The sequence below is a fragment of the Taudactylus pleione genome, unplaced genomic scaffold, assembly GCF_031769625.1.
Source record: "Taudactylus pleione unplaced genomic scaffold, aTauple2 ptg000602l, whole genome shotgun sequence".
Lineage (NCBI taxonomy): Eukaryota > Metazoa > Chordata > Amphibia > Anura > Myobatrachidae > Taudactylus > Taudactylus pleione.
The window spans coordinates 7183105-7205033 of NW_028285004.1; the positions used below are offsets into that span (position 1 = coordinate 7183105).

General features: G+C 46.4%; 1 protein-coding gene across 1 annotated transcript in view; it reads right to left on the reverse strand.

The window, feature by feature from the left end:
* TPR (translocated promoter region, nuclear basket protein) overlaps nt 1-21929 on the reverse strand; it is a 294162-nt gene that overhangs the window by 75377 nt on the left and 196856 nt on the right. Inside the window, exons 29-31 of the mRNA XM_088453921.1 lie at nt 18908-19039; nt 15531-15661; nt 8200-8410 (exon numbers count right to left, since the gene is read on the reverse strand). Of these exons, the coding sequence (XP_088310047.1) occupies nt 8200-8410; nt 15531-15661; nt 18908-19039 (474 nt within the window). The remainder of the gene's footprint in view (nt 1-8199; nt 8411-15530; nt 15662-18907; nt 19040-21929) is intronic.

Genomic DNA, 21929 nt, shown 5'->3' on the forward strand with positions numbered 1-21929 from the left:
AGTGTATTAACGCAGGATGGAGAGTCTTAAGCCTGTTCACAATGTGTTTGATAAATAATTTGATATCTGTATTAGGGAGCGACATCGGCCTGTAGCTGGAATAGAACTTCTACTTTTGGGTGTTTGAAGCAAGCAAAACAGACAATAAAGCAACTCCCTCATTAACTTATTCTTTTAAATCAAAAAGGTCACAGTGAGACTGGTACATACACCGACTTGCCTTGTTTGTTGCAAATAAAAATACTGTTAACGCTCTAAGGAAACCGGCTAATTCAGCAACAGAAAAGCATTGTACATTAACACTTTGGGTAATTGATTTCTGCACTTTAAAAAATAAATTTTAGGTGGTACTTACCATTGAATCCTTTTCTCTGATTCATGCTGGGGGACACTAGACCATGGGGTTCTAGATGGGACTGCAAGGAGCTGGCACTTAACTAAACCTGTAGCTATAACCCTAAGATCCTCCCTGCCGCAACCCCATCACGGCAGTACAACTTCAAAAGTGCCTGGTAAGGAGAAGCAGTAACCCAGTGAAGCTGTTATAATCAAAAGAAAAACAGAACCGCAGGGACCAACTGCTCAAAACACACACCGCAACACGACTGAGCATGAGGAAGGGAACGCAGGGTACCACAGCATGAATCAGAGAAAAGGATTCAACAGTAAGTACCCAAAAAATAAAAGTTATGGTATAACATACCTTAGTTAATTCTTTCTTTGAGGTCCACAGGAACTACCTTGGGGTATGTAGTTGGAGTGATCCATTGCACCAAACAGCTTACAGCTTTCAAGTTCCCAGTATGCATAGGACCTCCTCCCTAAATACCCCGTCCCCAGCCACAGACAGTTTGTAACCAAGCCTACCGGCAAGAGACGGAAAGTGGACAAGGAAGTACAATGTACACAAGAAGCTCTCAAAAAAGAAAGCAGGAATCTGTGATACAAAAAGAAAGGAACAGATCCCAACTGAGGGTGGGTGCTCTATGGAACCCTATGGACCTTGAATAAAAAGTTAACTAAGGTATGTTATGGTATAACTCTTATTTTCTTCTTCAGGGTCCACAGGAACTACCTTGGGGACATCCTAAAGCAGTTCCCTGAAGGATGGGGACGCTCCTGAGCAGAGAGGAGGTCCGCCGCTCAAAGGAAGCATCATGGAAGGCAAAAAAATCAAATGCATAGAATTTGATAAAGGTATGGACCAAATGGCTTCCTTGCATAGCTGTTTAGCTGAGGCGCCATGTCTAAACGCTCACGATGGTCCCACAGAACGAGTAGAATGTGCTGTCACCTTGTTCGGGACAGGGAAATCAGCCTGTGTACAGACCTGAGAAATAGTCATATGCAGCCAGCGAGCTAAAGTCTGTTTGTTAGCAGGCCAGCCTCATTTGTGAAACCCATCTGATTTCCTGATGGAGTTGGTATGATCTACGTAGATACGCAGGGCTCGATCCACATCCAGGGAAGCTTCACCCTTAGAAAGGTCTGAAGACTGAAAGGTTGGGACCACAATTTCCTAATTCATATGAAACAGGAATCCACCTTTGGAAGGTAATCCGCTCTAGTACGTAAGAGCTCTATTTTGATGAAAAATCAAATATGGGGAGTGACATGACAGTGCTGCCAAATCAAAAACTCGTTGCCCTAAGCATCGTCTGGATCACAGAAGTAGAAAAACCTTTGGCCCTTAAGACGGAAAACTCAAGAGCCATGCCATCAAAGCCAGCCGAGGCAGATCCGGATATAGGCAGGGACCCTGCACTAGTAAATCCAGTCGTAGAGGCAGTGGAAGTGGACTGTCTATGGATAGACAAGTCAGATCGGTGAAAAAAATGTATCCTGGGCAAAGCAGAAGCTATTAGTATCATCCTGCCGTCTTCCTGCTTGAACTTTCTGACGACCCTTGGGAGGAGGGAGATTGGCGGAAATAGGTATGCCAACCTGAAGACCCACCTCACCGCCAGAGCGTCCAAAAAAGGCGGCTGAGAGGTCCCTTGTTCTGGACCCACACCTGGGGACCTTGTGGTTGTGACATGACGCCATGAGGTCTACGTCCGGTAGTCACCACTTGTTCACCAGGAGTTGAAAGACGTCCGGATGATGAGCCCATTCTCCGGCGTGTGTGTCCTGACTACGTAGGAAGTCCACTTCGCAGTTGAGGACTCCTGGAAAGAATATTGCTGGCATTCTGCCCACCGCAGAATGTTCGCCACTTCCTTCATGGCTGCCGGACATCGTGTGCCTCCCTGATGGATATATATATATTCAAATGGACTCTATATCCTACCAATACCCCTGTGGGGCTGGTCAGTTGATTTAGAGTGCTATATACCTGACCCAGGGAAGAGGCAAGACCAAATCTCTGACACAGCAGTGCACCAAAAGCGGACTGAGCGTCTCTCACACACACACACACACACACACACACACACACACACACACACACACAAGGTGGTCAGAAGTAGCAAACCAGACACGGGAATCCTCACCGGAAGTTGCGCCCACTCCCCTAAACTGCAATCTTGACAGTATGGGTACGCTGGCCTCACAGTAGCAGATGCTTACTAGTGCGCTCTAGTGCGTCTACTACCCGTCCCCAGTGACAGATAATATGGCCCGGGCCGCCTTAGTGAGCACTTGCAGACGAGTCCTTCACCCGCAGCAGCCTCCAATGCATCTCCTACACCAGAGACCTGGACTGCAGCGCACAATTCCTCGCAACAAGGAATTGCCTTACCATCTCAGTGAATCCGATCGCAGTCCTCACCTCAGTGAAGCTGCTAGCTAAGCTACGCTGTGGTCCGCCAAAATCCCCAGGGCGTATAGCGATACTGGCGTTTCGGCATAGTCTGTGGTAGAAGGAGTCGCAGTATGTGAGTCATATTCGGCGCCTAGGACCACTAAACTCATGTTTCCAAAACAAAGTTAAATCAAAAAGAAAAAGCCTGGGACTGCCTAAGCAGTCCCGCTGTTATAACCGGTGTTTTTGAATACTTGCCACGCACCAAACAAAAAAAACAATGCCTGTGGCTGGGGTATATAGGGAGGAGGCCCTATGCATGCTGGGAGCTTGAAAGCTGTAAGCTGTTTGGTGCAATGGATCACTCCAACTACATACCCCAAGGTAGTTCCTGTGGACCCTATGGACCCTGAAGAAATCCTTTTCTCTTTCATCAATGCTGGTGGACACTGGACCATGGAACGTCCAACAGCGGCCCCCAGCGGACGGAACGCTCAGGCTGCATGAGAGAACTGTATGCCCAAAGTGGGCGTCAGAGGCAAAAATATGAAACTTGTAAAGAACGTGTGGACAGTGGATCAGGTAGCTGCGCAGCAGACCTGTTCAGTCAAGGCCCCGTGACGCGCCGCCCAGGAGGTCGCCACCGCTTGAGTAGAATAAGCAGACACCCAGGCAGGTGCCATTTGCCTCGCATTAGAATAGGCCCGAGAGATGACTGAGCAGTTCGAATGTGCGATGGTCTGCTTCGTAGCCGGCCAGCCACGTTTCTGAAAGTCGTAGAGAACCAGTAGGTAATCTGTCCGACAGAGGGCAGAAATTCGGTCCAAGTATATCCGCAGGGCCTGGACGACGTCCAACAGAGCCAGTTCTCTGATGGGGAAAAACACGTGAAAAAATTTTATGGATCAAGAGGAAAGCCAAATCAACCTTCGGCTGCAACGAGGGAACTGTTCGGAGGACATCCCGATCGTTGTAAAATATGAGGAACGGCGGTTTGCAAGACAAGATCCAAACTCCGAGACCTGCCGAACTGAGCCAAAGGCCATGAGGAAAACAGCCCAATCCAAGGACTCAAAGGGAGCATGCTTAAGAGTGGAGAGGACCAAGGCAAGATCCCACAGATCCACCAGTGGCTGAAACGAAGGTTCAACCGGCAACAACCCTTGCAAAAAGGTCCGAACCTCTAAGGGCCAGACGCCGCTGTAAATAAACAGACAGAGCTGAATCTGTACTTTCAAGCCGGCTTCCCGACCTACCTGAAGGAAAACTAAACCGCGGAAGGTAAAACAGGGATGTGTGAACCTCACGCCGTTCACACCACAAGATGTAGATCTTCCAGACCCTGCGATAGTTGCGCGACGACACTGGTTTCCGAGCCAGCAACATTGTAAGGATAACTGAAGGGGAAAACCCCTTAGCATTTAAGAGCTCAGTTTCAAAAGCCAGGCTGTTCAAGCCAATCGAGAAAGGTCCTCGTGCCGAAACGGACCCTACAGGAGCAATGTACCACGACCTGCCACTTACCAGTTTGGAGCCACAAGGCTCACCGGAACCTGTTGCTCCCTGATCCACTGGAGCACCCGAGGTAACACGGGAATCTAGGGAAAAAGAAATGCCAGATGTAAGCTCCACAGAACGGCCATGGCATCCACTGTGAAGGCCAGTGGGTCCCTGGACCTCGCACAAAATCGGGGGAACCTTGCAGTCATGCCAAGACGCCATCAGGTCCACCTCCGGAAAACCCCACTTCTGTACCAACTGCTGGAAGACCTCCGGATGGAGAGACCAATCCCCCGGCAGGAAGGTGGTCCTGCTTAGGAAGTCCGCCTCCCAAATTCCAACACCTGTTATGAACACTGCCGAGAGTGTCGGAACAAGGCCTCCACCCAATCTAGAATGCAGGCTGCCTCTGCTATTGCTGCCACGCTGATGGTTCACATACACCACTGCCGTGGCATTGTCCGACTGGATCTGCACTGGCTGCCTGGCCAGGATGGACTGGGCTCCCAACAGAGCCAGATAGATTGCATGGAGCTCCAGCACATTGATCAGTAGGACAGTTTCAGATGACTACCAAAGACCCTAAAGGCGAAGACTCGACGTCACAATGCCCCAACTGATGAGACTTGCGTCTGTGGTCACAATGACCCAGCTTGGAGTGACCAATGAGCGATCTCGAAGCAGCTGATAAGAAACCAGCCACGGGATTGCAGAGTGCTGTCCGACAGAACCAGAAGCTGAGATGAGAGGTCCTCTGTGCGTCCCAACTAATTGCGGAGAATTTCCCACTGGAAGTCCCGCTAGTGGAAGCGGGCGTACTGGATGTTCTCGAAAGGTGGAGGCCATTGTACCCAACAGCTACACGCACAGCCAGATGGACAGGCGAGCCACAGGCAGCACAGTCATGACCAAAATCTGGAGAGCTCGGGTTTTGGGCTCAAGCACGAAGACTCAGAGGGAAGTATCAAAGATCACTCCCAGGAACATCAGGCGTCAGGTGAGACTTCTCGAAGGTCAGTATCCAACCGTGATTTTGAAACACCTGCACCGTGCAGTCCAGATGGGCCTGCAACTGAGAAGCCGAACGTGCTTTTCCTAGCAGATCATCCAAATAGGTAACGACCGTTATCCTGCCCTTGTGCAGCAGGCTTGCCATCGGCACCATGATCTTCGTGAAGACTCATGGGGCTGTAGTCAAACTGAATGGCAGTGCCTGGAACTGAAAATGTGCCGGTAAGACTGAACCGGAGAAGAGAGTGATGATTTGCCCAAACAGGAACGTGTAGGTACGCCAAAAATTTGTTGGCTGACATTCCCTGGACCACCAATTGGAGAGATTCCATGTGAAAACAGTCCACCACCCACAGTCTAGCGTTCAAAGACCGTAGATTGAAGATCAGGTGATAGTTGCCGTTGGGCTTTTGAACAAGGAACAGGTTGTAGTAGAATCCCCATTTCCTCTCCGTCTTCGGAACAATAATGCCTTTCCGATCGAGAATAGATAGCCGCCCTCTTCTGTGACCCGGGGAAGAGCAGACGCGTAAAAATGTTGCGGTCCCGAGGGGTCATCGACCGCATTGGCCATAGACGCCACCTACCTATCCCTGAACTGGAGGAGGCAGCCGCCTACCCCTGACTGGACGGGGTGGGCAGAGACCCCGTCAGGCGCTAGGCTTTTCAATAGCCTTGGCTTCAGAGTGCCTGTAGGTACCAAAAAACCTGCCCTGAGGAGCTGAATCCCTGCTGGGGAAAAACTGGCCCGGGCAGACTGACCTCTACCAGATGCTCCCCCTCAAAAGGAGGAGTGAAAAGCATAAAAGTGTTCCCCACTGTTTTGGGGCCACTACGGGCAGGAAAGTGCTATTCCCCCAATAGGCTTGGGCAATGATGGTGTCCAACTCAATGCAAAACAGAACCCACCCCCTGCCAAAGATGAGAGATCCTAAAGAACGCTTGGATTCAGCATTATCATTCCAGGCAGGGAACCTGAGCGCCCTCCGAGCCAAGACATACGTAGCCGAAACCGTGGAGGCCATCTAAGCGCCATCCTGGATGGCCTCACACACATTCAGCTGCCCCGCGAAGCGGAGCAAATCCAGTAAAGCATCTCTGAACAAGTCACCCTGAAGTCCAGTGACCAGTTTGTCACGCTAGCAAAGGGTGAATAATGACCCCAGAGCCAATAAAAATGGACTTAAGGCAACCTTCCAATTTCTTATCCAGCGGATCCTTGAAGGATGCGAACCCTAAACTGGAAGCGCAGTGTGTTTAGCCAAACACGCCACTGCCGCATCAACCTTGGAAGGTTGTTCCCACTTGGTGACATGGTCTGGCGGAATCGGGTAAAGGGACGCAAACTTGTGAGGGATGGAGAACTTACCTGGCGCCTTCCTCAACGAGATTCGAGGAAGCAGAGAAAGTAACAATCCTCTTGCGCCTTCGCTTGAACGGTCCCACCGCTTCTGCTTGGGTATCCAAGTCCACGCAGTCCAGAGTGTTGTACTGCCATAATGAGGTCCTCCACACCCGGACCCAAAAAGGGCTCCGGACCCTCCTCCCCAGGGATAACCTGCTCCTCCGGAAGTTCCCCCTCCTCCTCGAAATCTGAAACGTCTAACAACCCCTGGAAGAAGGAAGACTCTTATGCGCCCGCTTAGGATCTTTAAAGAACCGTTCTATATAAAAGATCAGGGCTCCGAGTGGGGGACCTAACTGGCCGCACCCGGTGACCCAGCCACCTGCATGGCAAAGACAGGCGCGGCAGCCACTTTAGCCTCCTGCTGAAGCATCATAAGCTTCTCCAAGTCGGAGAGCGAACGACCCATAGCCAATGCTGGCTCGTCTGGGGCGGACGTGGCGCCTCCTGCGCGCAACAAAGCCCCACCTGATAGTCCACGCACAGCGCCTTGGAGTCCAACTGTCCTCATGGCAATTTCACAACACTGGGCACACGTAAAGAAAATACAGCCATAGTAGTAGTGCTTTTAACAGACTTTGATTTGTCGGTTATAGCTGCCATGTGGTTCCGCAAAACCGTGGACGTAGGTAGACAGTAAAGCAAAAATAAAAAAAACACAGGTCACTGACAACTGCAGAACTCCCAGAAAGGCAGTGACAAAATGCAAATACTTAGCTTTCCATGGAGGCTAAACCCAGCAGAGGAGAGGAGCTTGTGGCTGCTTTCACCCTTCTCCTGTAGAGTTCATGCGATGACTACTTCAGATCAGCTTTCTACACAGTTAGGAACTGGTCCATCTGCTGCTGCGCAGCGGGGGGAGACCATCGCTGATAGCAGGGGGAGGAGCCTATGCGCTGACAATACAGCCCCCGTGTGCCAAGTGTTCCTCCCCCCTTCAGGGAAAACACTTGGTATGCCCTGCAGATGGGCGGTTTGTGTCAGGCACTCTCCCGGGAGCCGCCCCTCAGACAGCCTGGCAAGATGGCGCCGCCATCTGGGACAGCGTTCACTCCCTGTGCCCTCTACCAGGGTGCAGGTGCGCACTGTCCCCGGGCCCAAGCGATCTGATGAGACCAGAGCGCTATGGGGGGTGCTGCCGGTCAGCGCACCCCCTCCCCAGCCGCGGCTCCCGGCAAGACGCTGCTCTCGCAGCCGCTGCACTGCAGCAACCTAGCTAAAACAGAGAATAAAAACTTACAAGCCCTAGTTACAAAAGGGCTGCAGACACTTTAACACTAAGCTCCTACTATCTGCAACCCCATCACGGCAGTGAGGTTTAAGTTACAGGTTTAGTTAAGTGCCAGCTCCTTGCAGTCCCATCTATAACCCCATGGTCCAGTGTCTCCCAGCAATGATGAAAGAGAAATACCATAGGCAACACCCAGTCACACAACAATGTGAGCATATATAAAGCAATTTGTGCACTCACTACAAAGAAAAAGTCATCTGGTTCTACCTTTAAAAGACAATTTGGCAACTTTAACAGCGTTGTACTCACTTTATCATGCTGAATCTTTAGCTCTTCATACTGAGTTTTGTATCTCCTTCCAATTTTTTTAACCTGAGTGATTGTTTTGATTTTCTCTTGTATATCTGCAACTTTGGCATCAAGCTCTTTCTGGAGATTTTCCTTTTCAGTCTTCAGCTTTCCAGCTTCTTCTTTCGCACTCTGACATTGACTTTGACTTGTATTCTGGGCTGCATTTAATCTGTCAAAACAATTAAAACAACTCAGATACAAATCTTCAATGTTATTATGCAGGCAGTACTAAAGTACAAAGGACTTCTATCAATATGAAGCCAAGGCATGAGCAAAAAGAATAACCTGTGAAACATTTAACTTTTATTTGCCTGAAAAGACAATGATGAGCACTTAGTGTATTGAACTGCATGGTAGTGACAACATTAGACTCTGCAAACAGTGGGAAACAGCATTTACTGTGGATTAATAACGCACAGCATAAGGGTGTCATCATTCGGAAGGTGGTGGTAAATGGGACAAATTAAAGATAAGTATTAATGGAAGGGAGGTGTGTACAGGAGGGAAAAGTAGATTTACCTTGATAACGCCTTTTCTTCGAGATCCATAGGGTATACCATGGGGTAATGTGGTTGGAGAGATCCAGGCACCAAATAGTTAAAGCTTTCAGCTCCCAGGATGCCTCGGGCCCTTAACCATATATACCCCACCCCCAGGCCTGCAGTTTATAAACAAGCCTCAAGGCAAGAGAAGGAAAGAGGAGAAGGAAGAACAATCATACACCAGAAACACTCACACAAGATGAGGGAATCCGTGACCAAAAGAAAAGAAAATGTACCCAATGCAGCCAGGTGCGTCAGGGTGGGTGCCCTGTGGACCCTATGGACCTCAAAGAAATGAGTTATCAAGATAAGTCTACCATTAATCTGCATACACACGGAACAACTTGAACAATCATAGATAGCGTTGATAGATTTCCCTCCAACTATCTGTAGTGCAGGTCAAACGATTTTAGATATCTATTATGGATATCTATGATAGATATTTCAGTGAAGTCATCTTTTTACAGGCAAATCTTTACAAAATCGTCCAAATTGGTCTGCATGCATGAAAGACCACAGATATCGTTATCGTTCATGCAGGAACGCGCATCGTTTGTCGTTGTCAGGTTGGGGACTGCAAAAAATTGAACGATATTGTTCAAAGTCATACAGTGTGTACGCAAATTAACTAATTTTCTTCTTCAGGGTCCACAGGATGTCCTAAAGCAGTTCCTTTAAGGGTGGGGGATGCTCCTGAGCAGAAAGGAGAACTCGTCGCCCAAAGGAAGCATCCTGAGACGCAAAAGTATCAAAGGCGTATAAAAGTGCCAGGGGCTAGCACAGTCGGCAACCCTCCTGATTACATTACAATTGATATGTCTAAAAGTAAAGGCAATGTGGCAACCTTCACAAATGACAAAATGTGAAGTATAAGAAAAACCTTCACACACCTGCAACAGAGGGATGAGGAGAAAGACAGTGATTGCCACACGCGATTTCCCGTAAACGAGGAATCGCCTTACCCGACCTCTCTGTGCGTCCGGTTGCAGTCCGGGTCGCAACATTGCTGTTAGCAAGCTCAGCCGAGAGCCGCCGGAATCACCAGCTCTGTTACTGATGTTGCGGCCCTGCGGAGGTAGATGGAGTCGCAGTACATGCACCTTAATTCAGATGCTCTGTACTGCCAAACCAAAAAATAAAACAAAATAAAAGCTTAGGACTGCCTGAGCAGTCCCTTGTTACAAAGGTGCGTCTGAATCCTGCCGCACCAAATGAACAACTGAAGGCTTGTGGCTGGGGGTGTGGTATATATGGAGTAGGAACAGAGGCAACCTGAGAGCTGAAAGCTTTAACTGTTTGGTGCCTGGATCTCTCCAACCACATTACCCATGGTATCATTGTGGATCCCTATGGACCCTGAAGAAGAAAGTACATATTCCAAGTCCCCTAGCAAGGGTGGCTTGGTTTTAAACCCCCCAAAAGACTGAGGGCTACTTTCAACTAACAAATCCTACCTTTATTGATAATCTCATTCTATGAAAAGGAAGAAATGACCATTACATAGTCTTCGACTCACACAGAAAATAAAAGTTGCAACCTAATGCCACGTGTCCACTAGACGATATTTTGAACGACTGAACGATAACTATATTGTTAAGTCGTTCACTATATTGTCCAGTGGATATGCCGTCAACAACCAGCGATGCGCGCTCCCGCTGATCGTTGACTACGTCGCTCATCGCCAAAACCTGCTGTCCAACCTGACGATATCGCCCGGTTGTGTAGGTTCAGGGATGAGAGAGGGAGCAGACACTGAACGATATCGTTAACGGCATACAAGTAAAAAAAAAAAAAACAAATTATGGTACAACATACCTTTGATAATTATTTTTCTTCGAGGTCCATAAGGAATTACCTTGGGTATGTATTGGATAGCATCAAATGCAAACAGCAAAGCCTTGGAGCTCCCAGTATGCACTGGTCCTCCTCCCTATATTCCCCGCCCCCAGACACATGCATTCAGTTCGTAACCAAGCCTTGCGGAAAGAGATGGAGAGTGGAGAAGGAAGTGTCATGTACACAGGAAACGCTCAACAAGCGAAGAGGAAATCTGTGACAAAAAAGCTTAGGAACAGATACCCATCTGAGGCCAAGTGCGTAAGGGTGGGTGCCCTGTGGATGTCGAAGAAAAAGAATCAAAAGGTATGTTATACCACAATTCTGTATTTCTTCTGGTTCCATAGGGTCCACAGGACTTACCTTGGGACGTCCTAAAGCAGTTCCCATAAGGGTGGGGACGCTAATGCACAAACAGGAGAATCCGCCGCCCAAAGGATGCATCCTGGGAGGCATACATATCAAAAGCATAAATTTGATAACATTTTAACAGAAGACCAAGTGGTTGCCTTGAGGAGCCATTCAGCAAAGACAGAGTGAAATGTGCTGTCCCCTTGTTTGTAACAGGGAGACATGCCTGTGAAATGGCCGTACAGAGCCAGTGAGCCAAAGTCTATGTTCACTGGCCAACCTCTTCTGTGAAAACCATACAACACAAGGAGAGAATCTGATTCCCTGATGGAGCTGGTATGCTCCCCGTAAATACGAAGAGCTTTAACTACATCCAGGGAAGCTTCACCTGTAGACAGGTCTGAAGACCGAAACCTCAATTAACTCATTGTACTAAGACGGGCTACCTCCCAAAGGTTTTTAGGTTGTTTCCCGTTTTTATAGAGGACAGCGCTATTTGATGAAACACCAAATATGGAAAATGACATGACATTGCTGCAAAGTCAAACACTCTGCAAGCTGAAGAGATGGCCAGGAGGAAAAGTGTCTTCACCGTCAGCTCAAGTCCACCTTATCCAAGGGTTCAAAAGGGATGCGACTGCATTGCCCTGAGAACCAAAGACAAATCCCACAGTGCCACTGGTGGGAGAAATGGAGATTGCAGTCGCAGAACCCCCTGTAAGAATGTTCTAACATCCGGCAGAGAAGCATCTTGCACTGAAACCAAAACAGTCAAAGCCAAAACTTGGACTCTCAAGGTAGTCAGGTGAAGACCTAAGTCTATATTCAGCCTGGAAAAAAACAAACCCTGCGATAGATGCAATCAGAAGCAGGCTTCCTTGCTCTCAGCATCATCTGCATCACTGAAGGAGAAAACCCCTTGGCCTTTAAGACGGAAGACTCAAGCTGTCAAAGCCAGCCGAGGTAAACGGTATAGGCAGGGACCCTGCATTAGCAAACCCTGCCATAGAGGCAGTAGAAATGGTCTACAGATAGATCAGTCAGATCTGGTAAACAATGTTTCCTGGCCCAGGCAGGGGCTATTAGTATGATCTTGCTGCTCTCCTGCTTGAATTTTCCGACGACTCGTGAGAGGAAGGAGATTGGAGGAAACAGGTATGCCAACTTGAAGTTCCATCTCACCGCCAGAGTGTCTCCGAAGGTGGCTGAGGGGTCCCTTTTCCTGGACCCATGTCTGGGGACCTTGTGGTTACGACGTGATGCCATGAGGTCTACTTCTGGTATCCCCCACCTGTTCACCAGGAGTTGAAACACCTTCGGATGAAGAGCCCCATTCTCCAGCGTGTATGTCCTAGCGACCTAGGAAGTCAGTTTCCCAGTTGAGACCACCTGGGACGAATATTGCAGAGACCGCTGGAAGATTGCATTCTGCCCACAGCAGAATCCTTGCCACGTCTTCCATGGCTGCCGGACTTTGTGTGCCTTGATAATTGATGTAGGTCACTGCTGTCGCACTCTCAGACTAAATCTGGACAGGCCTGACCTGTAGAAGGTCCTGTGCCAATATGAGTGCCTTGAGCACTCCCCGAAGCTCCAATATATTTATTGGCAGGTGACTCATGTATCATCCCCCTTCCTTGAAAGGTGCGATGACCTGTCACTGCTCCACATACTCGCAGATGGGCGTCCGCGACGAAGAGTATCCACTCCGGGATCCATAGCAGAAGACCCTTGTTCAAATGAGTCGTCTCCAGCCACCAGGCTAGGGAGAGGCGAACCTCTGGTGAGATGCAACCCATCTGGGATTTGCAGGGATCCGGAGTAGAACTGGGCATAAGCCACCATACTGAATGTGGCTACCCTAGAGCCCATCATCTGCATAGCCAAGTGAACTGACACCATTTGCTTGCAAAGCAGATTGTGCACACAAGTCTGTAGTGCTACAATCTTGTCCTCTGGTAGACGAATCCCCTGTCCCAGAGAGTCCAGCAGTGCCCCCAAGTGCACCCTCTGCTAAGTTGGAAAAAATGACATCTTTTTTCTAATTGATTACCCAGCCGTGCTCCTGTAAGCAGACAATGGCCATCAGTAGGTGACATTGTAACATCTCCTGAGACTGTGCCAATATCAGGAGTATCCTGACTCCTCTGAGATGAGCGGTCAATCCATTATCTAGGTAAACCCCCGAAGGGCTGTACTACTGCCAACCTGAGAAAGGCTTTGTGGGATCTTGCAATCAGGTGATGCCGATATGCATCCTGTATGTCCAACGAGACCATGAAATCCCCAGGCTCCATTGCCAGCCTAATTGACCGTAGGGTTTCCATACGGAACTTGGGCACCATGAAGAACTTGTTGAATTTAGATTCAGTTTAGGGCGGTGTGAACCCATTTGGTTTTTTGATTGAAACTAATAATAACCCCTTCCCTGTTGCATCACAGAGACTATAACTCCTGATCCCCGGAGGGCCCCAATAGACTCCAGGTAGGCAGAGTCTCTGACCGGATCAGCAGGAAGGATCGTGCCCACAAACCTCTGAGGATGCCTCCGGAACAAGATGGCATAACCCAGAAAGAACAGCTCTCGCACCCAGGCCTCTGTAGTGGTCTGATACCGGGCCTGAGTGAACTGCAAAAGTCGGCCTCCATTCCCTCCAGGAGTAGGCCCGCCGCTACTGATCTAACTGTCTGCAGAGAGGCTGTAGACAGCAGCATACTCTGACTAGAATAAGCAGTAGAATAAACAGGAATTCATGGGGGGAATCTACATAGATGGACCCCAATGTAGTAAACTCCTTGTAGCATGAGGAACTGCAGCCGAAGCCCGTGCTTCTGCGGCTTTTGTCCACTAAGTGCGACAAAATCTGAGACCAAGCAGTCACACAGGTGGCTCTAGTGCTGGTGCAGGTGTACCGGAGGAATAAAGTAGCCGTTACAACAGTACTACACAATCCATCCTAGATGACAACCTGCTCAGACAAGCCTGCAGCACAGGACTTACACTCCAGACAGTAGCTTACCATCTGGCTTGAAAGCAGGGCGCTTGGACGACAAAGATTTCTTGGGCTACACCAGAGCCCATTTTAAGGCCAGCGTCCGCCTGCCAGATCCCTTAGCCATATTGGTCTATGGTCTGCCCTGAGCTTGCCAAGACCCTAGAAGCCAGAAAACCAGAGTAAATAATCACTTCCCTCATATACATAGTTACTCTCTCATCCACTGAGAGAAAACTGCTACTCTCTGGTTACTCCCAGAGACTTTGTCCAATCCTCCATAGCTCTGGCCACCCAGGCTACAGCTGCAGCTGGTCTGGTAGTAGCTCTAGCTAAAGAAAACACTTAAGTCTTCTATCTGTATCCTCTTATAAAGAGGATACTGCAGGAATGGATAGTATAGTGCTCCTGCTCAATCTCATTACATGAGCATCTTTGGGGAACTCATTTGTTATACTCCTTGTGAAACATGGGTACCGAGAGATTTATATTCCTGATAGCATAAAAAATGCTTCAGACCAGAGATTCTCTCTTACCTATACCCTTAGACATGACAAATGTATTAATGGTATAAGGTATAAATGTAATGTGACTTTCATGAAACACCCCACACACCTTCAAACTGATGACGAGAAACAGTGTGATAATATACCTGACAGTTTTGGCAAATAGGCAGTGTACACTCAGTAGCTAGTGTTTATAGTCACATAAAATGCATAAATACGCACATTTACTAAAGCAATGTGGACTCTGAATCAACCAACCAACCAGCCCCGGAGGTATTGGTAGGATATAGATTGCGCTATATGCCAAACCCAGGGGGAGAGGTATAAAGGGAGACAGACCAAACCTCTGAGACTACTGTAGTAGTGCACGGACAAACGCTGAACTGCAAGCGTGTCACACACGAGGCGATCAATAGTAAACCAGAAGCAGGGACTCCCCTCGGAAGTTTGTGACTGGCGGGGAGAGACGGCCGGGGGAGTGCCTTATCTCCCCTAAGCAGCGATTTTGATAGCCGGGTACACTGAACTACGAGGTAGCAAGACGTTGACTAGTGCGCTCTAGTGAGTCTAACCACCGGTCCCCGGCAACAGACTAGATGGCCCCTGCTGCCTTAGTGAGGAAACGCAGGACGACCTTCACCCACAGCAGCCTCTGATGAGTCTCAATACCAAAGAAGAGGTACTGCCTTGCGCATGATTCCCCGATAGGAATCCTTACCTGCCATCTCTGTTATCCGACCGCAGTCCCGGACCTCAGCGTATTTAGGCCGCTAGCTAAGCCATGCTGAGCCCTGCCGAGAACCTCAGGGCATAAAGCGGTGCTGGCGTTTCGGCGTAGGTAGATGGAGTCGCAGTACAGCGTCATTACCAGGGCTGGAACTGCTAAACTCTGAATTTTCATAAACTTAAGGTATAGAAAAAAAAACAAAAACGTAATACTGGCACTTACTGTGTTGAAGTTCATTTTGTGGGGCTGGAGAAGTTTACCAATCAAGAAAGGCTTTGTGTAGCATGTGGTTCTATATACAGAAGATTTAAGTTCCAGTCAAACCTATATTTACCTTGCAACATCAGTTTTCAATTTTCCAGTCTCTTCAGTAAGTTGCTGAATTCGTTTAACATTAACCTCTCTTTCTGAAAGCAACTTCTTGTACTCTTCTACATCAGTATTCTTTTGTTGATTCAGTAAATGCTTAAAACAGAAAATAAAGCAATCAAAAAATATAAAGCACATGGTCACCATATAGGCACCCCTAGGGGGTAGTGATGGGCACCACTTTGGGGTGGATTTAGGCACTAACAGGGAGGGTTAGGGATAAGGTGTGTACACACGGCATCATTAAAATTGACGATATGAACGGTATCATATAGTTATCGTTCATATCGTGCATTTTTCGGTGCCCAATGACCTGAGGGCAAATATGGACGATAACGATATCGTCCATCGCCCGTGCATGCAGGCCAACCTGGTCGATATCTACCAGGTTACTATAGGGACCCGTAATTGTTGATCGCGGGTCGTTGGTGGGTTTGTGGTGTGCTGGATGATCGATATCGATCATCCAGCACACCCGGGAGATCGTTCAATGATAGTTACTGTTGACGATCGTCCCGTGTGTATGCACCATTAGGCTACTAGAAGGGAGGGTTGGGGGGGGAGGGGAAGGGTAAGTATACCAACTATCGGGATGCTGCTGTCTGTATTCTGACAGGAGGCATCCCGAAGGCTGGCATTACATACCCATTCCGAATTGACAACTTAGCTCTTTTACTTTGGGTATCCCACCTCCTCTATGGAAGCTGTACTACTGTGAAGCAGTCACTTCTTTGTGATAAGTCTGTTTCTGCTTTTTGGTTTGCATTTAGAATATAGGTCGTTAAAAGCTGCTGCACAAAAAGGACTTTTTTGGAAAACTTTAGATAAGTGGCAATCTCCCATATCTAGCGAATACTAGGTGGAGAGCACACATTAAAAAATAATAATAAAATAAATATATATATATATATATATATATATATATATATATACACACATATACACACATATACATACACACACACACAGGTTGTTCAAAAAGTAATGCCTAAATGCTCATAACTCTGAAATTATATGCAACATTTATTTGCAACTTTGTCAGTTTGTATTTTAATATGTCTGCTAACTATACATGTATGTTTAGGTAGTCCAAGAAATACCATGGAATCCAAGATGAAACAAAGAGCAGTCATTGAATTTCTGGAAAAAGAAGGCTGCAGTGCTACAGAAATGCACAGAGGACTGAAATAAAAGTGTATGGTGAGCGTACAATTGACTATAGCAATGTCAGAAGGTGGATGAAGCGTTTTCAATCGGGAGAATAGTCAGTGTGTGACAAACCTCATGGTGGCAGACCATCAACTGCAGTGACAGCAGAGAACCAACACAAAGTCGATGCCATGATTCAGAAAGACCGTTGTGTGACCATCAGAGATATCAGTGATAAACTGGAATGTAGCCATTGCAGTGTAGAAACACTAATCAATGATTTGGGATATCGTAAAGTGTGTGCTAAATGGGTTCCAAAGCAATTAACCAGGGATCATAAGGCCCAGAGGGTGGAAGTGTGCAATGACCTTTTGACCAACTTTGAAGCCAACCCTGAGATGTTTTTGGAAAATGTCATTACAGGAGATGAGACCTGGGTATTCCTTTATGACCCAGAAACAAAGGTCCAATCAAAGCAATGGAAACACCAAAGTTCACCTAGGCCAAAAAAGTTTAAATCACAGCGATCCGTAAACAAAGTCATGGCCGCATTCTTCTGGGATTGCCGAGGTGTTCTTCTCATCGATTACTTGGAACAAAACCAATCAATCGTGATCGATACATTATTACACTTAAGAAGCTGAAAGAAGCCATCCGCAACAAAAGGTCAACAATTCGACTGTCAAATGTCATCTTACACCACGACAATGTCAGACCTCACACGTCGATGGAAACATCTGCAGCCATTGCCAAAATGGGGTGGGCAATAATGCCACATTCGCCATACAGTCCTGATTTGGCCCCTTCTGACTTTCATCTGTTTGGCCCTCTCAAATACTGTCTCCCTGGTCAACATTTTGAAGACATAAAGGTGGTTAAAAATGCCATATGTTCCTGGGTCAAACACCAACCACTGGAATTTTTCCAAAGTGCATTCACAGCTTGGGTCGAGAGGTGGCGAAAATGTTTGAGGGCAGACGGTGAATTTTTCGAGTAGAGTCATTCTGTTACTGAGACTTCAAAGATTGACTGCAAATTTTCAAATGTGTATCTATAATAAAATTTGAGTTGTGAGCATTTAGGCATTACTTTTTGAACACTAATATATAAAAATATATATATATATATATATATATATATATATATACACACACATACACACATATATATTAATTTAGTTAATATAGTGCGCTCTACATACAAGTGAAAAAAAAAAAAGTGGCGTCCTCATACATCTAGCCTCAATATGCCACATATCACAACTTGCCCGGCGTGAGTGAGCCGCCAGGTCCCGTGCTACTCTGCTAGCGTCAGGGCCTGCTGAAAATGTACCCAAGTCGCAATGTGATGCAGTTAGGACGCACCAGCAGACTGTGCTGATTAATTTGATATGCGACTCTTATATTCGTGTGCACCAGAGTCTGTATATTAACAACGGAACATGGAACGAAAAAAGCCGCAGCTGCTAAAGTGCATCACTTCGCATACAGATTCAGAGACTCAGTCGCACACAGATATACAAGTGTTGCTTATTAAATTAATCAGCAGTCTACTCGTGCATCCTAGACGCATTGTTGGCAAAAAGAAAAAAAAAAGGAAGAAAAACACCCAGCAGTAGCAGATTCTTACTTTTTTAGTGAGACTGCTGCAAATATAACACATCTGTACCTATTAATACATTATCCACGTCCATGATCCTCGTGCTCAATCATGTAGTGCTATGTCTCAGAACAGAAGAAAATTTTTTTTTTTACAGGTCAAGAGTAAAGCTGGGCATCCATTATACAATTTTCTGTTAGATATCTGTCCAATCTGGCTGGTTGGAATGAAAACCTGGTAATATATGGGAACAAATGACAATCGTCCATTTGCTTACAAACACTGGAAAATAACCAAAAAGGGTTGTTCAGACAATTTGGTTAAACCACAAAAATGTAACCAAATTCAACATTTTTTTTTGTTCTTTTTTTAGTGTTTAAAACCATATGATCAACTGTCATTTGCTCCCATACATTACTAGGTTTTCATTCCAACCAGCCAGATTGGATAGATATCTGACAGAAAATTGTATAATGGATGCCCAGCTTAAATCTTATAAAAGATATTACTTTTGTGAAATAAATCAGTACTGCTCCTCCACTTAACTGGTATACGTGAACATATGCGTAACTGTAACAAGTGGAAAATAGTTACCTGTGTACGGGCTCTCCAACGTCTCACATCTTCTTCAAGTAACTTCTTTTCCGCTTGTAGCATTCCACTTTTCTCACTTAGTTCTGTGTTGGACTCTTGCAATGGCAATATGTTGGATTCAAGTTTTCGTATCTGTAATAATATCTGGTTTACTGCTCAGTTCTAAAAACATATTATAAACTTGAGAGACGTTTTATCTAAAGTGATAAATCCACAAATGGAGCTCTGCAATATAACAGTGAATCATTGTTATTTAACACCTACTTTCTAGCACCAACTGCAATGTAAACGTCATCTTGAAAAAGATTTCTGGAGATATGAGAAATCTCAGTAATATATAAGCCCATTGCCTCAATTTCATATGAAGGAAATCAGTGGGGGATCTTGATTTGCCAATATTTGCTAGCATTTCACAAAGCTTACATTGAGAAACTTTTATATGGATGTATTTCAGGTGTGTCCTTGCTCATCTAGCTTCAATATGCCATGCAGCAAGATATGTCTGGCATGAGTGAGCCGCCAGGTCCCGTGCAAGTCTGATAGCGACAGGCGCTTTTTGCTGAAAATGCTTTTAAGTCGAAATGTGATGCGACTAGGACGCACCAGGATACTCTGCTAATTAATTTAATGTGACACATGTACGGTTTCTGACCTCCAAACTGCTCAATAAAGTGTCATTGGTATGCCTTTAGCGACTCAGTTTTCCAACATGTCTGGACAATAAATACACGTTGTTCAGCTGTGTATCAGTTCCTATCACCACGGAAGACACACACACAGGATGAATGTGGACGCCACAGTACACAACGCCACTGTAAGAAGCAGGAATACCTACTGATTAGCAGTGGGAGCTCCAGAGGTGCAGCACAGTCCAAAATTCAAATAGGGGAACCACACCAACTGCCATCTTCACTGTTGGTGTAGCTCCCCTATTTGAATATTGGACTGCGCTTCTTACTAGGGTGGTGAACAGCTGGCCTTCACTTCATCCATGTGTGAACAGCTGGCCTGGATGCTAAAGGCGAACACTTACAACACTTGCTATGACTTCCTCTTGTATGTCGTTGTCAAATTTCACTAAATTACATGAATTACTTTAAAAGTTATAAGAAAAACTTTGGGGCCAACAGTCCGTGAAAGACCCTATATGGGGTCTATTTACTAAGCAGTGTTAGAAGAAGTGAAAGTGAAGAGTGAAAAGTGATAAGGTGCCAGCCAATCAGCTCCTAACTGCCATCTCACAGGCTGTGTTTGAAAAATGACAGTTGGGAGCCGATTGGCTGGCACCTTATCACTTTTCACTTCTCCTAACATTGCTTAGTAAATAGACCCCTATGTCTGTGTGCAACTAATGGTGCGTACACACGGTACGATAAAAATGGCAGATATGAACGATAACGTTATAGTTCATCGTTCTTTTTAACCAACTTACCCACGACCAGCGATGCGCGTTCCCGCATGGACGATAACGATATCGTCCATCGGCCATGCATGCAGGCCAACCTGGACGATATAGTCATCTCTCCATAGGAGGTTGGTGATTATGTGGTTTGTGGATGAACGACACCGGCCACTGCATGGCAGCACTTTGCTGATTAATTTGATATGTGACACTTTTATATCTGTGTGCGACTAAATCTCTCAGTCAGCCTGCAGAGTCCCATGGTGCATCCTAGTCGCATCACACTGTAACTTAGATGCATTTTTTGGCAACAAAACAGCGAACAAAAAAAAAAAAGGATGCCCAACACTAGCAAAGTGTCACAGGATTAAGCACCCGGAGAGGGGCTATTTGGCACGATTGCAGCAAAGACTAGTGAAGCCACCCTTTTGAAATGGAAGTTAGTGCTTAAGCATCACAATTTACAGAAACAAAACAAAACAACAAATTCAGATGACGTATCCTCGCACATCATTGCTGCTGTTGCACCACATAGCCCCTCTTGGCGTGCCAGGTCCTGTGAGAGACTGCTAGTGCATGCCATCTTATTCAAGTAGTTTTTAATGAAAATGCTTCTAAATCACAATGTGATGAGACTAGGAAGCACCAGGAGAATGTACTGATTAATTTCATATAAAGACACTTTTATATCTGAGTATATGATCCTTTATAATGGACCTGTAAGCAGAATGAGTATCATGGATTCTGGGAAGAATTTTAGCAGGTTTAAAAGGGCTCTGGCGTGACTAGGGCAACCAGAAGGGAAGCTTGGTCCGAGGACAATTGAGAAAGTGATAATACGTCCCAAAAGGCAGCTTTACGAGCATGATCTATAGGGGCGTTGGCGTAAAAAGGTTAGCATAATAGGTTCTAAGAACATCCAAAATTAGTTTACCTGGGTGAACACACAAACCAGTGGGCGTTACCAAATATTTAATCATAGCTGGGTGTGTGATCCATGGATGAGATTTGTAAGCAGGCATCCAGTTTTATTAACTAATCTATGGAAACAGTAATTCCTCTGACACGGTGAGCGATGGTTGAGGTGGGTCAACATTATATTAAAAGCCTCCTTTTTGTCTACATCAGGTGTTCTCAAACAGTCCTCAGTAGCCAACAGAGTTCACGTTTTTGCAGGTCACCCAGGAGGTGCACAGGTGTATTCATTACTCACCGACACATTTTAAAAGATCCGCAGGTAGAGATAATCATATCCCTTGTGATTCTGCGAGTCATAAACATGCACTGTTCGGGGTCCTGAGGACAGAGTTTGAGAACCGGTGGTCTTCGTAAAGCAATTTAAAAGCAGCAGGTGGGGAAGACTTATATGTGTAGTAGTCCTAGAATTTCATTTTTGCACTCCAATGATTTAGAAAGATGTACAGAACCTTTTTTTTGTGTTTTCACTACAACTTTCCCTGCTCACAATTTTCAGCTAGTAAGTAGACATGAACCATAGAAAGCCATAGAAGAACACAGCAGGAGGGAAGGCTGGTCCGTGTCAACCTATAGCAGGGTGGCAGAGGATAATTGCTGAACAGTAGCCGTGAAACACTTACTGACTTTTAGGTATTGTACAAA